Source organism: Empidonax traillii, unplaced genomic scaffold (genome assembly GCF_003031625.1).
Source record: "Empidonax traillii isolate 1590-97213 ecotype Southwest subspecies unplaced genomic scaffold, ASM303162v1 scaffold243:size714344, whole genome shotgun sequence".
NCBI classification, from domain to species: Eukaryota; Metazoa; Chordata; class Aves; order Passeriformes; family Tyrannidae; genus Empidonax; species Empidonax traillii.
Window position 1 is genome coordinate 350,219 of NW_020955436.1, and position 16,503 is coordinate 366,721.

The 16,503-nt window shown below is 38.4% G+C and overlaps 1 protein-coding gene across 1 annotated transcript in view; it reads left to right on the plus strand.

The window, feature by feature from the left end:
* The window catches only part of DST (dystonin), a 303,925-nt gene that overhangs the window by 83,079 nt on the left and 204,343 nt on the right, over window positions 1-16,503 (plus strand). The window contains 1 exon segment of the mRNA XM_027888673.1: window positions 11,269-11,330. Within this exon segment, the coding sequence (XP_027744474.1) occupies window positions 11,269-11,330 (62 nt within the window).

Here is a 16,503-nt window from a genome sequence, read left to right on the forward strand (position 1 = left end):
TCCATGGATTTCTTGAAATGTATCCCACTGCTTTTTCTCCAAGGGAGAGTGTAAAAAACAAAGTAGGAGGACTTTATCAAAGGACAGAGGTACAGAAAGTCAGCATAGATCTCTACTGGCTTCCAGGGGCTTGGGGAAAATGAGTGCAGTGGTGCTTATCGCTGTGACCTGAGTTTGCACTGGATTAATGAAATAGGCTTTAGTCTCTTAAGCCTTTGCTGTTTGATTAGGCATGTCTTTCCAGTGTGGGATTTCTCCTAAAGTTTGTATCAACATTTTAAAAAATATAAGCTGTCATCTAGTGGTGTAGAAACCCATTTTTAATTTGTATCAGAGCTTCCTTGATCACTCAAAAACCCAACAACCAAACAACCAAACTTTGTTGTTGGTTTTTTCTTTTAAACTCTTGAAATTTAAAATGGGGTGATCCAGCCACAAGTCAAGGGGTGCTGTGATACACTTTGCAGGACAAGGTAGTGTCTACTGAATATTTTGTTGGACTATGTGAGTGTTTTATGTGTCTTGGTAGCTGGAGCTGACATTTGCACGTGGGCCTTCTCTTTCATATAAAGGGAAGAAGTAATGTAATACTGAAAATTAAATCGAATTGGAAACCTTTAATTCTCATGATAGTTTTTCAGTACTGCTATCTGTGCAGTTCTGCTTTGTTGAGCTCTTTGCAACAGTTGAACTTCTGTCCTGCTATAGAGCTTCAGGGAGAGGTCTGCTCAAAAGGAAATACATTAGAAGGTCACTGAGCTTTGGGAGTTTTGTTCACAGGGTATTATGCTAGTGCAGTACTTGCCCAGGAGTGATTTTCTGGGCACAAAAGAATTAGACATGGAGCTCTGTACTGCTGCAGAGGAGAAGAATGTTTTCTTATGTGACTTTAGTTAATCTGAGTTGGTTAATGATGTTTTTTAAAAACTAAATAAGGAAGCTGAAGGCTATATTGATTTGGTTTTTTTTTTTCCTTCTTAAGGGAAATATTATCTCCCTGTGTATCTCCTGTGGTCTGCTTGTATGTCTTATTGATTTCTTGTGTAATTCTTCCGCTATCAACTTTCAGGGGCTGGAAACCTTGTTTAATCTATAGTTCTAAACCTTTTGGAACACTCGTTCCTGGGACTGGAAGACACTAAAGAAATGCTTTTTGATCTTATTTCACACCTCTCTTCCGATTAGTTGTGAGGTAACTACTTAACTACCTAATGCTGCAAAGTGCTGGCTGCCTGGGACCCTATGAATCATCCTTTGGGATTCTTCTTGATTTTGTTGTATCTGCACACATAAAGCAATATTTTTTCCATATTGTTGTGGAAATCCCTAATTTATGTTGCTGCAAATCATACCAGCAGTATAGCTCTTGTTCCAGTAGTTTAAGTTTTATGTAGCATCTTGTGTGCGTAGGATGGTAAAATCAGGCAAGCCTGCAGAGATTTCATGCAGTGTTTCAGGCATAGGACAGTTGAATTGTTCATCCTGCTTCAAGCATAGATGGAAACTGGTGGCAGAAAATGGTCCAAGTGAGACTTTGAGTGCAGTTTCTTATTGAGCCAGATGGGTGTGCAATTAGCAAATTTTTGAATGTTTTCAGAACAAAGCATTTATTTACTGCCTATTGTGGTTTCATGTTTACCTGCATTTGTAGAGTTGAAGTGTGGCATGTTACAGAATATCACAAGTTTAAATGGTGAACCAATCATTCTTACAGTTTTGATTTTTATGTGGTTTTGTCTGCATGTGGTCTTGATTTTGAAGGTGGTCATAGCTCTATCAGAGTCAATGGAAGTTCTGTGATTGCTCCATCATCTGCAATTAGGATTAAACTCTGTCCTCCAAAAATATCAAAAAGTCTTATTTTGGGTTTTTTTAGCAAACTATAGAACAATATTATGTGTTGTGCCTTCTGTCTATTTGTTTCAGCAAATATCTTTTGATATCAATTATGTCAGTCTGGATTATGAATATTGATGTTAGTCAAACACATCTGACCTTCATGCTGTCATGCATGATCTGATATATTTGCAAAGCAGCTAATTTGGACACTGGTAAGAGTTTATCCGCAGCAGCTGTTCATAAGCTGAAAAATCTGTCCATGACCTGGAGTGTGAATTCATGGTCTCAGGTAAAACTGGTTTACTACAATTACCCAAAGTAGCTTGTTAAAGAACTTCAGAGTCTGTCAACAGGAGCCCGAGGTCTTCCATGAGGCCAGGAGGCAAGGTGTACCTAAGATGTGTGGGCAGTTTGAGATCCCCAGACTCCACTCCAGTGAAGTCTTCTCCTGCTTCGTTCATGGAGTTCTGCTAGATCTGGACCTTACACAGACTCGGGAAAACTGTCCTTACTAGTTTGCTTATGGAATTGGGTCTTTTGTGTAAGAAACAAAACATGAACTGGTGTGTGTGCAGCTGGAAGGAACGGTGCAGCCAATGGTATGATTTTATTCTTGAGTCTATATTTGAGAACTTGATAAGTTCATCTAATCAATTAACAGATTGTTGTGGGCATGAGTCTAAATTCCTTTCACGACAGGGTAGCAAGACAGAATGCTGTATTTTGTGTTTTATTTTGCAAAGCCTCAAATAGTGACTAAAGACTTTATTTCCCAAGTCTTTCAATTTAATTGGAAGTATACTGCTAACATATCAAAGCAATTAATTTCAGATTTTAATTGGTAGACATATTAATCAAACAGATTATCCTGGTACTTAGTTATGAAGAATTGCAGAGTTTCAAAAATAAGTGTTGTTCCAGGTCACAACATTTTAACTTCTATATTTTATGTCTTCTCTCCATCGATTAATCTCCAGTTTTGTTTCATTACCTCACTTGCAAGACTGAGAAGCTGCTGAAGGGGGTCACTGGAGCTGGGTGAACAAACTTGCATCAAGTAAAACACAGATGAAAGGATGATATCTTTGAATTCTGTTTGCAGCTGTTGCTGTCAAGACAACTTCATTAGGAAGCCCACTTGATGGGCGATGACTGAATGTAATGCAAAAAAATGCTGAAGTTTCTCAGTTTATTTTCAGTCTTTGTCATTTTTAACATGTGTTTTCTTCCCAACTTCTATAAAATTGAGCACTTGCCAGCTTTTGATGCATTTATGTCTGTTGCCAAATTTAGTTCACATTCAGTCTACAGATTACATTGCTCACTTTTTAAAAGAAGATTTTTTTCTGAAAACATTTGCATTTTTATAGCTGAATGCATACCCACAGAAATGATTTGGCAAGTAAAATATGCAATACTATTTTGTGAAAGAGAAATACAAATCTTCTTTTTGAAAAATATATCAGACTTCCTAAACATTGATTGTTTTTTATTTCATGGAGGCTGAACTCGAATGACGTAGGAGCCAATAGGGGTTTTACATAGTAAAGATAGGCCCTTAACTTCTCAGTCAGGTCTTAGTTTGGTCTTATTCTACTGAAATTCCAGGAAAACCACATAATTTCTAGTTCAATCCTCATCTTGTGGTGCATATAGTTCAGAGTTAATAAAATAGAGCATGAAGGGGCATCAGATTTTAGAATAAATGGGCAAAAATTTTATTCTGATTCATCTTTGTAATCAGACCAGCTGTATATGTAACCTTTCATTCCAGTGTGTAAGAAATCTGTTTGGGTTTTAGAAGAAGTGAAACTGGAGAGAGACCTAAATTCTTACAGAATAACTGGAACAGCCAGAAAAAAAATAGAAGACCTAAACTGAATTTATATTTTAGTTGCTATTTAAAGTAAGAACGCAAAGCTCAGGATGGGAGTAAATTTGAAATGCTTCCATAACTATGCACACACATGATATGACAGGACATAAAAGTGAAATTTTTTATAAAAGTCAGTGATTTTCCTGATAGGAATATGCAGAAGAGGAGCCATTCTGTTGAAAGAACCTTGCCATATCAATGCAGACCTCATCAGAGGGGCACTAATTGAGTGGGATACATTTTCTGGAAAAACACAGGGTAGATGATGCCAATTGTCAAATTTCTGTTTGTGAAAATAGCAGTTGATTGTGCGACAAGTTGGGGAAGCCCACAGTTTGACTTCAGTACCCTTCTCTGAGAGGAGCTGGTAATGAATGCCTTGGTAGGAGAAAGATCTAGTGGGACTTTTCCCGTTCTTGGGCAGGTTGTGGTTAAAAGTATTGCAAGCAGTGATGGAAACACCAGCACATAATGCAAGTTTTTCTTCAAGGGTTTAAACATAAATAATAAATATTTTGGATGTGAACCTTTTCCCTTATGTTTTTCTGGTGCTGATGGATATTCTTCTTGCATAACCTAACCCTCTGTGGCACTGCATCAGTTCCAAATTTCAGATATTTGGGAGTAGCATAGTGAGAAAGAAGTACCTTGTGCCTTACCTTTTTCTCTGAAAAGCTGCATTTTTATATCTGCAGTGGCAGCATCTTTCATACCTCCTTATGTATGTGTGGAACACATCAGTGGTAGTTGAAACTTCACATCCATACCCATAGTATCTTTCATCTTCTGTGCTTAAACTGTGCACCTTACCAGTCTGTCTCAAGTTATCCACTTGTTTTGTATTTGGCTGACAAGGCCTTCTTTCAGTCCTTCTAAAAAAAGAAGTAATGTGATGCTGTCTCCAAGACAAACTCCTAGAAACTGCTAGCACTTTTCCCCAAGCAGTCCTGATATATGAACACCAACAGGGACATAAACAAGAAATATTATGGGGTCTAATTTCATAAATCCAAAGGGAAGCTGATCAAATTAAAAAAATGACAAAGGTGGCGAAATATAAAATGTTGCTTTTAAACTTGACAGATGTCTGCAGCATCATTGTATCTTAAAATACCTGAAGTATTATTTTGAAATATAAAACATAAAGCACTATCTGTAGCAAAATATTCTCTGTTAGAGGAAACAAATACCTAAGAAGAAGCTGGATTCTCGGGTTAGCTTACTGTGAGAAAACCGTCTTAAATACCCATAAATACTTCACTCTTGAAGGTGAAGAAACAAGAACTTAGAGATCCTTTAGTGAAGAACCTAATTTTTCATGACAAATACTGAATATATATTGTCATGCTAATTCTGTGTCACTTAACTAGTTAAATATTTCATAGAAGTTTGGGTTTGGTCTCAGAGCTATTACACTTGTGGACTCGTTTGTCTTGACTACTGCAGTGAGGTTGAATATGCAAAAATCCCCAGCCCTAAGTTTATTTTTTTTTCAGAAATTTTTTGCATTTCTACAAGACCTTACAATAGCTGTCATCTTCTTAGAAACACAGATGCTAACTCAGCTTTGATATTTTTATAGTAGGAAGGATATATATGTAATTTATTTATTGGAAGGGCATTGCAAAATTATGGAAGATTTTATATGCTGTGTGTCTTAATGAAAGTTTGATGCAATAGCACACAGTTCATAGCATTGGTCGGTGCTTATACAATTTCCTGTAGAATAGAGCTCTGTTTTATTCATTCCTAAATTGATCCAATTAGGGATACTACACAAGATTGAGGATAATCCCATTTCATCATAACAGAGGTGGCTTTCAGGCTTTCACTGAATGATTGCTTCATATAGTAAGAATTGATATACAAGGGGCCTACAGGTCGGGGTAGTTTAAACCCAGTGATAGGTAAGAATACCCACTAATGGTATGAAAGATCCTGTCATTGAGGTTATTCAACTCTTTCCTGTGGAAAAACATGTCGTTTTAACTTTCCAAACTAGACTTTTTTGAACTGAGATGCTACTTTCCTGAAGACTGTTTCAGATTGTGGTGAGTTTGTTGGATGTCCCCTGGTTCTTAATTAACAAGCAAGAATGAATATTTGGTACAAACATGGAAGGCCTGTGAGAAGTTAAGGTCAAATTTGGTCAAGCAGGAGCCTCCAAGATCATTTGTTTCAGCGTAGACTGGAGAATTGGATTTGTCCCCTACTTCTTACATAGTTTGTGATTCTGAGTAATGTCCTAAACCAAATGTCTTCTCAAGAGTTAATACATTAATTATGCCCTATTTTCTGAAGGTGATGTTTCAGCACCAGCGTCTAGCTTACAGAAGGAATATTAGGAATACAAGAGGAAAACCTATTGTGAAATTATTTTCATCTTCGGAGCTTGAAAAATGATGAATGAATAGGTTTGGTTCTTCATATTCTATAACAACATGAAACACATTGAGTAACTTCCTTAAAAGAGTAGCATTTCTTCTATGATATAGACAGTAAACTCCTTAAAAATACCAAATGATCATGTAATTAAATATAATGTGTGTTACTAAGAAGGTTGTATTAACGTTTCACAACCAGTTTTAGGTCGTTATAACTCTACTTTTGAGTGCTTCCCTTTGCAACCCTTATAATGTTCTTTTAACAGGGTTTTTTGAGTTTAATATAAATAGGTATTGTAGCAACAATTTGTGCAGAAAAATAGTGCATTTATGCATGAATATAAATATAAGTGAGTTTTATGAGTATTATATGAGCTTTCTTATATAAATAGAAAAAACGCCTGTCAGGGCTTTCGTAAATACCTGGACAAAAGTAGAAAAACCTGTTGACTATCTGGCCATTCGTGTAGGCAAACAAATATCAGCAGAGAAGCAAACACAACTTAGCAATGCCGAAAGCTGACAAAGAAAAGGAGATTTTTTTTTTTTTTTTTTTGTAAATCTGTCACTAGGTGTAGGAACTCCAGACTTCATTCTGACAGTGAAAATATCAGAGAAAGAAGCATAGAAATTTGCAGCTCATCTGGAAACTGAGGAGTTTATATTCCCGTGCTCATTTTGCATTTCCTTACATCGGTTTGGAGAAGAGTGCATTGTTCTGCTCATGCAAGCTGGTGGCATCTGCTGTGTTGCTGAGAGAAGATTTCAGGTATGCCTTCAGGTAGAGAGGAGCACTCAGTGGCTTCTGCAGGAGTCACAGCAACCCCATGCAAAGCTACAGGCTGGGGGCAGAGTGGCTGGAAAGCTGCCCGGTGGAAAAGGACCTGTGTATGCTGATCCACAGGGGCTGAGCATGAGTGTGCCCAGGTGGCCAAGAAGGCCAGTGGTATCTTCGCTTGCATCAGAAACAGCGCAGCCAGCAGGGCAAGGGAAGTGATTGTCCCTCTGGACTTGGCACTGGTGAGACAGCACCTTGTGTCTGTTTCTGGACCCTGCACTACAAGAAAGACTTTGAGGTTCTGGAGTGTGTCCAGAGAAGGGTAATGGAGCTGGTGAAGGGTCTAGAGCACAAGTCTGATGAGGAAAGGCTGAGGGAACTGGGGCTGTTTAGCCTGGAGAAAAGAAGCCTAAGGGAAGACCTTGTTGCTCTCTACAGCTGCCTGAAAGGAGATTGTAGTGACGTGAGTGTTGCTCTCTTTTCCCAACTAACAAGTCACAGGTCAAGAAGAAATGGCCTCTAGTGTACCCAGGGAGGCTCATGTTGGACACAGGAGGAATGTCTTCACAGAAAAGTTGTCGAACATTGGAACAGGCTGTGCAGGGAAGTAACTGAGTTGCCATCCTTAGAGGTATTTAATAGACATATAGGTGTGGCACTTAGGGACATGGTTTAGTTGTTTAATTGTTACTCTTAATGATCTTAAAGGTCTTTCCCACCCTCAATGGGTCTATGATTCTCCCTAGGAGACCACTAAGAGGCATCAAGGCCATGTGTCACCTTTGGTATAGTCCTGTTAGTAAACTTCTCTTCCAGAAAAACTATCCTGATTTCCAGACACTGTGAACCATTTAAGTGATAGGGATTCGTATTGGAAGGATCTGTCCCCTGAACTTGCGCCTGGGGTTGAGGAATGACAAGAACACAGAGCAAGAGACCTTAGTTGCAGCAACGGTTTTTTAAGTCCAAGTATTCTAATCTAGAGCCTCTTTAGATGCTTCTGTGTTGTAGTGTAAGTTCATGAAGTAGGCTGTCAGTTTGTTAAGACTGGAGACATTTTGTTGAGGCACTTTCCAGGCACATAAAGTACTAGAGACTTTGAGTTTGTTTGATACATCAGATTAATGTCTGCAATAATAGGTAAAAGCAGACAAGCTTAAGTTGATTAATTAACCACTGAGGGTTTTTTGTGGTGATCTACATAACAGATGACGTAGGAAGGTGTGCTTTCTTTCTGTAGCTCCTGCTTTACCTGCATTCTTAAGATACCTCTGCTTCAACAGCGCTCCTGCTGCTGGGTTCACAGCGACTCTCTTTCCTTGCTGCTCACTGCTGGTAGAATTGAAAACAGACTTCCTGGTTTGCAAAGCTCAACATTTGTACTCAAATGTATATCAGTGCACCTGAAAGTTCAAAACAAAAAATGCAGATGCTTGATTTATTTCATATTGTGTGTTAAAGCCAGAGGGCTCGCAGTTTTGCTTGCTGTGACAGCACATTGGGCTGTTTGCTCCTGTTTTTTTTAAAAAGGGGTGTTGCTACTTTGTGTCAGCTAGGAGAAATCCTGGTCACTCCTTAGCTCTCCTCTGCCCTGAAAAGAAAAGAAGCTCTGAACTTTTGGAGGGGGGAATGAGACAGTCTGATGAAGACAAAAAGGACCAGAGTGCCAGGCTGGTGGAAGTCATGTGCTGCATGGGTCAGTAACGCAGCCCGGAGCTGGGCTGGCAGGGCTGCCTGCGGGACAGGGCAGAGCTCTCTGGGGGGAAACTTCTCTCGAGGGGCTTTCTGTGGGTTTCTTTCCTTAATTAGTGTTTCTATTTTTGAGTAATTTTCCTGTTTTTTACTTCATTTGGGGAGTTTGATTTCATGTATTCTGCTCTGAGCTGGAGCACACTGAATACTGTTGCACTGTATTTTCCTCTTAGTATGTATTTGCCTTTCTGGAAGCATTTGGTATTTTGGTAAAAATCACAGTTGTGGCGTGACACTGAGATTAGCTGAGTTGCTTAAACTTGGTGCTAACTATGACAAGGTCATGCGTTCAATCCCATGGGCCGTTCACTTAAGAGTTGGACTTGATGATCCTTGTGGGTCCTTCCAACTCAGAATATTCTGTGGTTCTGTTTTGGTGACTCTTTTTCCTCCCTTGAATTCTTGTGTTTTTCACAACATGACAGGTGTCAGCTTTCCTCCTCATTGCACATTCTTGTCTATAAGTTACAGAATTTTTCTGTGAATGTTTGTGTAATGCATACGTATCTGTAAAAGGAACAAGAGTAGTAAGCATCATTTGTTTTATGAATATTGGCATTTTAATTGAAAATACAGTTGAAACTAATAGTGACTGCATAGTCTTAACAAAATACAAGTGGATTTTTTCAAGTTTTCTGGTTTTTGTTTTTGTTTGTTTGTTTTGTTTTGTTTTGTTTTAACTGTTGTCACAGTACCATTTCCCAAAATGTAAACTTCTATGTGATCAAAACTAGATGAGGTTACCTTAGGAGAAAAGACACATTGTACACACTGTGAAGTTTTGCAGCTGAGAAACCTTGTGTTCCTTTTACAAGAGCTACCCATAATGGAACAGTTAAAAATGAAAGTGTTGCTAGATTTCTCTTATTTCTGAGATTTTCTGTTCTCTATATCTACTAAATCAGAGCTTCCACTTTATTAGAATAAATAACTGATGTCAGAAATTATGTTTTGCTAGATGAAGGCTATAGGGAAGTATATATAGCAAAAGGTTTTCTTAATCTGCCAATTTTTTTTCTGATAGTGCAGCTTTGCACTTTAGTTTGTCTATTTCTCTTTTCTGAGTCTTCAAGTAGAATAAGAGTGTGTAGATCTGTGAAGTGGGGAAAAAAGTATATGCCAGTAGCTTAGAAGATCTTGAGTGATGTGGAAAAGGGGTTTAGGAAACAGCAACTCTTCTGTACAGAGCCAAATATACAACTACACGTACTGCCTGAAGATCTCATTGTCACAGTAAGGTATGGCTTATCAAAGTGATAGGTGTGTTAAAAAAGAATTGGAAAAAATAACAGGAAAAAATGCATCTATGGCTCTTAAATGCACAGATATGTATGAGCATGTAGCAAGTCTGTGAGTCACATAAGAGAGGACTATATAAAGGCTTCACAGGCTTTTACTTGTCTTGTTTTTGCATTTATTCCCCGAAAGTAATTTCTCACTACTGTTAGGAACAGCATGCAGTGCTCAGTTTGGCCCAGTGTGGACTCTTGTATGATGTCATGTGATTTTGAAAGACTTCAGTATCACACCAAAAACTTGAAAGTACTTGAAAGTCTTTCAGTGAATTTATTTTTATTTATTGCTATCTTTGACCAACTTGAAAACAGTATTTTTAAATGTAAAATACAGGACCTGAATCAGTCTTCAAGTGATGGCAATAGGTGCACAGGGGTCTTGTTTTGCTACCTGAGCTCATTCTCAGCCATACTGCAAACAGCCTGAGTCAATGAAACAGCTGCAGTTGTGTTGTACGGGGTCTGAAGGGATCTTGCTATTTTAGGCTTGCACAGATGGTCCTGGTCCTAATGCCCCGTGACTCCTGTTCTGGGCAGCTCTGGGACTGTGAGCAGGCTGTGTAGCAGTTGTACTGCCTGGTGATCCTACATAGATTGCTGGAGATAAAAACTAACCACCACTCCAGCACAAGAGTTTTCCGAGTAGAATACATGTATATGCTTCCTATCCATAAGTGGGATGCTTTCTTACCCTAAGTCTATTATTCCTGTTATTTCTCCACAGTGTTTTGTGGGCAATCAGTGATGCTAACTGCCATGCCAGGGAGCAAACTGCTGACAGGGGCTGGGTCCCATATCTGGGCTGGTGGACATCCCTGTTGATTTTATAGAGAATTAAAAGAGGGTCCTTTCTCTGACTGAAGCTGTAACTCATCCCTGTGTGTTGGAACAAGGGATATTCCAGTTGAAAAGCATACTGATTAAAATTAGCTTTCACATGGTAAGAGATTTTCTATTGCCTAATACTTTAGTAATTAATTGATTGTAGAGACTGTGAGTAGTATTTATAGCTCTTAAAAGTTTGCCGTGACTATTTTAGTACAATTTGGGTGACAGTTGATTTCTCCTAGGAAGTTATATTTTTATTAGTAGTGCTGCTGTTGTACCTGTGAGGCTGTCACCCTGCAGGAACTCACCTGGAGCTTCAAGAAACTTTTTCATTACATGCTGTGATGTACTGCAAAAACATTTATGTGCTATTATTTTGATTAGACATTTTAGAGCTTTTAGAAATTTAAGTTTTAAGAATTTACTAGAATATTTTATAAATCTCTTAATAAAGAAAAAATGTTCTGCATCACTTGTAGAGCTGTTAAACCCTTTTCTTTTTCCTTTTACCTCTAGATGAGCGGGACAAAGTACAAAAGAAGACGTTCACAAAATGGATAAATCAGCATCTCATGAAGGTCAGTTGTTACATCTGTCATGTCTGGGTGATTGATTACTATAGCAGCGATTTTGTCTTTTACTACATGTTTGGTCTCGGGATGCAGCTGTGTTACATATAAGGAAAATACAAAATTGTGAGGTTTATGCATGTGCTTTGTCTTTGAGGAGTCGTGGGGGAGTTGAAATGCTGTTGTCTAATATCCCAAGGTGATCTAATTGAGCACTTGAAGTTGAAATTAAAACGTGTCGAAGTTTAAGAGACATGATTTCGTTCTGTAAGGCTTGACTGTTTTCTGGAATAGGTGTGTCATGGCTGTAGTACCATAACTAAGGCAAATGAAAAAAAAAACTATTTTAAGTACCATGTTATGGACGGGGAAATGACCTTGAGAAAGAGAGGTCTTGGTCATCCTATGGCATTAGTATGCTACTTGTGAATTAGAAATAGGAGCTTTCTAGAGGCAAAAGTCACAGTTCAATATCTTCCTTTTGAATAGCAGTGAACTTTGCTTCAGGGACAAAGCACATTATTTTAACAACATGTACAGCTTTTAGTTGACAGATAACTAAAAGCTGAATTCACCTTCACTGTAAGGCCCTTCAGTTCTAAATTTAATCTGCTGTTTCAGTGCCAGCTGTCTAGCCCAGACATTTCTCTGGAGAAACAGATTGTATAATTACTTAACATAACTTGCTTTGATAGGTCCCCCAAGTTCGAGGTTGAATTCATGTAAGAGTCACATTAAATAAAAACATATCTGCAAACTGTCAAAATTGAGATTTAATTAATGAATACAATGTTCAGACACTGCTGGAAAGATCTCCTTGCATTTGTATTTAGAGAAAAATAGAGTTTTTTAGGGAACAACGTAACTATTTCTTAACTGCTTCCTGTGGCTGCTCTTGTGGGTATTTGAGAAATACTGGACACTGAAGCAGAAGAGAATTTCTTCAGGGATGTGGATATTTAAAATTGTCTTTTTTGTTTCATATTTTTTAAAAATCTGTGTAGCTCTTGGAAGTGGTGTGACATAAAGAGCTAACAAGGCCTGGATGTAAAGTTGGTCTCAATTTTGCCTTTAGCAAGAGATCTCTCTTCCAGAGTGGCCTTTTGGTCCTTCTCACCATGACTGAGCCATCAGGAGCAGTCCTGACATCAGCCTCTCTGCAGTAGCATACCAGCTTTCTGTGAGCAGGGTGAGTCTGGAGTCACAGAACAGCTCATACCAGTAGATTTTCCTTTGTGGATTTGCTAGACCCAAAGGAAATATGCTGTATAGAAACAGCTGCTCCAAAGACCCTTTCCATGCAAATGCCGCCTCATTGTACTCCTGAAACATCCAAGTGGTGCCAAGTCCTTGCAGAAGTCTTCTACTTGCTAATGAGAAGACAAAAGGCAGGTCTGCAGCCTTCCCTTTCTGAATTTTACCTCATGTTTATGGTATAAGAAATGTATCCATTGTCCAGTACTTCAGACAAATTAGATGTAAAGAAAAAAACATCCAGGAAGGTTGCCAGTACCTGGCAGTAAAATGCAATATCCAAATTAACCATCAGGCATTTATTCTTCTAACTGAGGGTAATTGTTGTGATTTTTGTAGAGGCTACTAATCTTTTTGTGTATTCGAGGTGCATTTTAAAAATGCATCTCTGGGATGGGGAAAAGCCTGTCTGAAGATTTTTGGAGAGCAGTCCTTTAAAACAAGTTAAAAACAGTGCATATTTTTACAGAAGAGCGGTGTACTGAAAATGATATTTCTATATACCATTGTTTTATACCCTTCTAAAACATGCTCAGTCATGATTTCCATACTGTCAGCCCCTTGGGAGTAGCTTAAAAAAGATTTAGACTCAGAGTAAAGAGTTCACACTCTTTAAATCCTTTTGCCTTGCTTGCCAAGGTCAGTGGCCTTAGGCCTTCATTTTCAAGTAGTTCTCACTGTGGGTGATTGCAGAGGTATAGATACAGATAGATAAGATAGTGTGTGTGTGTGTTGCTGGCATTGATTTTCATATTGGATTTCTCACTTTAGAATTCAATTGAAGGATCGTTAACTTGAACAAATATAGTTTGACTATAGCTCTTCCATTAACTTGAAATTTATGTGATAACTCAGCTTTATCTTCTGGAAACAGTTTGAAAACAGTTGATGATACAGTTGTCAAATTCCTGTTCTTAGAGCATTGTTTCTAGAACAGTGACTTGGATGGAAATTAAAATCAATCCTTCAGATGTTTTATCTTAAGACACAAAGGCGTATTTAGAAAATATCATATAATGGGGGGAATGTAGAAAAAAGAGCACAATAAACAAATGAATTTTTAGCAGAAACACTGGACCTGTCCTGGTCAATGCACTGCGTTTGAAGTTGAGCCCTAGTTTTCACATACCTTGGATTTAGTACAAAACATATACAACTCATATTTGCCCATTCACTGCACGTAACTTGTTGCACACAAATCAAGGTGGGAATTGTCTCATTTCAGGCATCTCAATAGCTTTATTTAAACTGGTTACTCGGGCTTCTCTAGTTGGTAGCAGAGGGAACACACTCTTACAGATGTCTACCCATAAGGCATCTCCCCAAGAGGAAGGGAATTGTGTCCCAGAAGTGCTTTTGTTCCACTTATTGAAAAAGGTCAGTGTTGCTGAGTAGGGTTCAACTAGAAGCAGAAAAGATGAAGGTGATCATGGAAGTTATGAGAGATCATGGCAAACACCAGACCATGCATGTGGGCAGGACCCTGCTATGGGCATGGGGATGAATCACATTTTAATTTCATCTTTTTTCTTTCTTATTTTTACTTTCTCTTTTCCCTGTTCCTTTTCTCTGTCCCTTACTTGTTTTTTTGGTTTTCTTTTCTCTATTTTTCTTTTCTCATCTCTTTTTATGTTTTCCCTGCTTGTTTAGTTCTTTTCTCACTCATTTTAATTAATCTCCTATTCTCCTGCGCTTCTTGGGAAATACCAGAGTATAGAGGTGTATTCAAGAGCTTTTTTCTAGGTCAGCAGAAATGGTGCTTTTATTAGTTACCATAATTCATTGGGAGTTGGCATAGAAACCTACTGTCACTCTTGTAATTGGTCTGTATGGGACTCCCTGAGTAACTGCAAACAATAAGATGGCTTGTAAATATTTACCATACAGCCCCCCCATTGCCTAGCTCTAGTTGCATTGGATTCAAAGCCTATACAGTGCAGTATTTAAAATTCAGCGTGTAAAATTCATCTCTTGTTAGCTTATTTGATTAGTAAAGTATGTTGTGTGCTTTGCTAAACTAGAAACACAGTCATTGCAGAAATATTTCCTGCTAATTATCTTGATATAAATAGTTTTAGAGACAAGTATATTATGTATTATGTGCAAAATTCAGCTGTTGAATCTTTGAAATCCACAGTTTAAGATGAAGTGGACTGTGACTACATTTTTTAAATGCTGAAGTTTTTCTTTTGAATTGATAACAGATTTTCTGAGGACTGATTAGAGCATTGGCCTTGCTAAGGCTACTGTTTACTGTCTGATGTGGGGCTCCGGTTTAAGCGTTATCTTTTGTGTCTTGTTGACATATGGGTTGGAGAGGTGAGATATTGGACTTTAGACTCACCTACTGCTGTGGTATGAACTTCCAGGGAGAAACTCACATACCAAAGTAGTGTGGTTGTGGGTTAGAGGTCTCTTCTCTTCTCTAAACTGACCTCTGCTTCCAGCAAGCATTTCACTTTGCTGCTGCCAAAATAAGATGTTAAATTCTGGTACTTGCTAGAGTAGGAGATAATGCTTGATGTGACAAGAAAAGGTACACTGTGGTAGCAAGGGGTTTAATTCTAGTGTAATGGTTTCATAGTTCTAAATCACCCAAAGAGAAATCCAGCTTCCAGGAAAGCCCAAAAATTCTTTCTGATCTCCTTCGAATCTCAAACCCCAAAACTTAAGGAAAGTGTGAGGCTAGTTTGAAATACAGGTGAAAGATGAGATAAAAGTTAGAAAATGAAAGAAGTTGATGATGAAAAAGGAATAAAAGCAGGCAAATTCTTCTTTAATATTCAGTTCCTTTTTCAAACCAAATTAAAAATAATTTTGTAGTGCCAGATCTTAGTCCTGGCAAATTAAGTAGGATATTCTGAAATATTCCAAGTTTCTTTACCAGAAATTAGGACTGAAGGCAAGGCAACCAGAAACTGGCTAGTGGTATGGTGAACATCCAGGTATCTTCTTACTAGGGAAAATGTCTTCTTTCTCACGGAGGAAAAGGTTGTGGAGAACCTCTTAGCTGACCCTCTAGCAGCAGTATGGGCCTCTGGATGCCTGAGCAGCTCCCTGGAGAGGCAAAGCTGTCCTGTTTATGGCACTGACAGGGTGTGTTGGCTTTTGGGACCCTTGACTGACTGGACCTTGGGGGAAACATGCTGCTGATAGGAGCAAGGGGCAATATCCCTGCACAGTGACTAGCTGCTCCAAAAGTAATTTTTGAAGGTCTTACAAGCAAGAAGGCTTTCATAAGTAGCAGGACAAAATGATTTTAAAGCTATTGTTTTAAAGCTTAGTGTTCAAAATCATGTACTGTGTTGCAGTGATAGTGCATTAGAGAGAGAGAGAGAGAACAGCTTTCTGTTGTGCAAAGATTGAATGAATAATTCAGAATAGAAACCTGAAGTTATTGATTCCTGTGCGTCCTTCAGGCAGCGCAGGGTTTGCAAATGGCTTCTTGGGTCGATTGCATTCTGAAATGTTCAGGTATGACCTTAATGGCAGCAGGACCGACCATTCCTGATGAAGTGCAGTCATTCCCTTGCTGAAAGCTGGCACTTTACTGACACTTGTGGTTATTCTTTTAGACAGTGCTGCTCAGCAGTATCTCAGTATCTTCTTTTTAGCCATGCAGTTAAGATGTCATTTAAAATTCCCCACCTCTTCTTTTAAAAATGAACATTTTGTAGATCTACATTGATATTTAAAGGATGAGGCACTTGGTGTTAGTCTTATGGTAGTGACTTTTTAAAGAAGTCTCCATTTAATACCTCTTGATTTTTGAAACATACTCAGAAAACCTGCCTTTTTTCTCTTTTTTTTTTTTTTTTCCCCCATGTGTTAAAATAAGACAAAGATTCTTTGCTGTGCTAGTGCATCTAAATGAGCCTCCTATGTCTTCCTCAGAGTTAATTCTTACAACTGCTGCAAACTGTGTTGG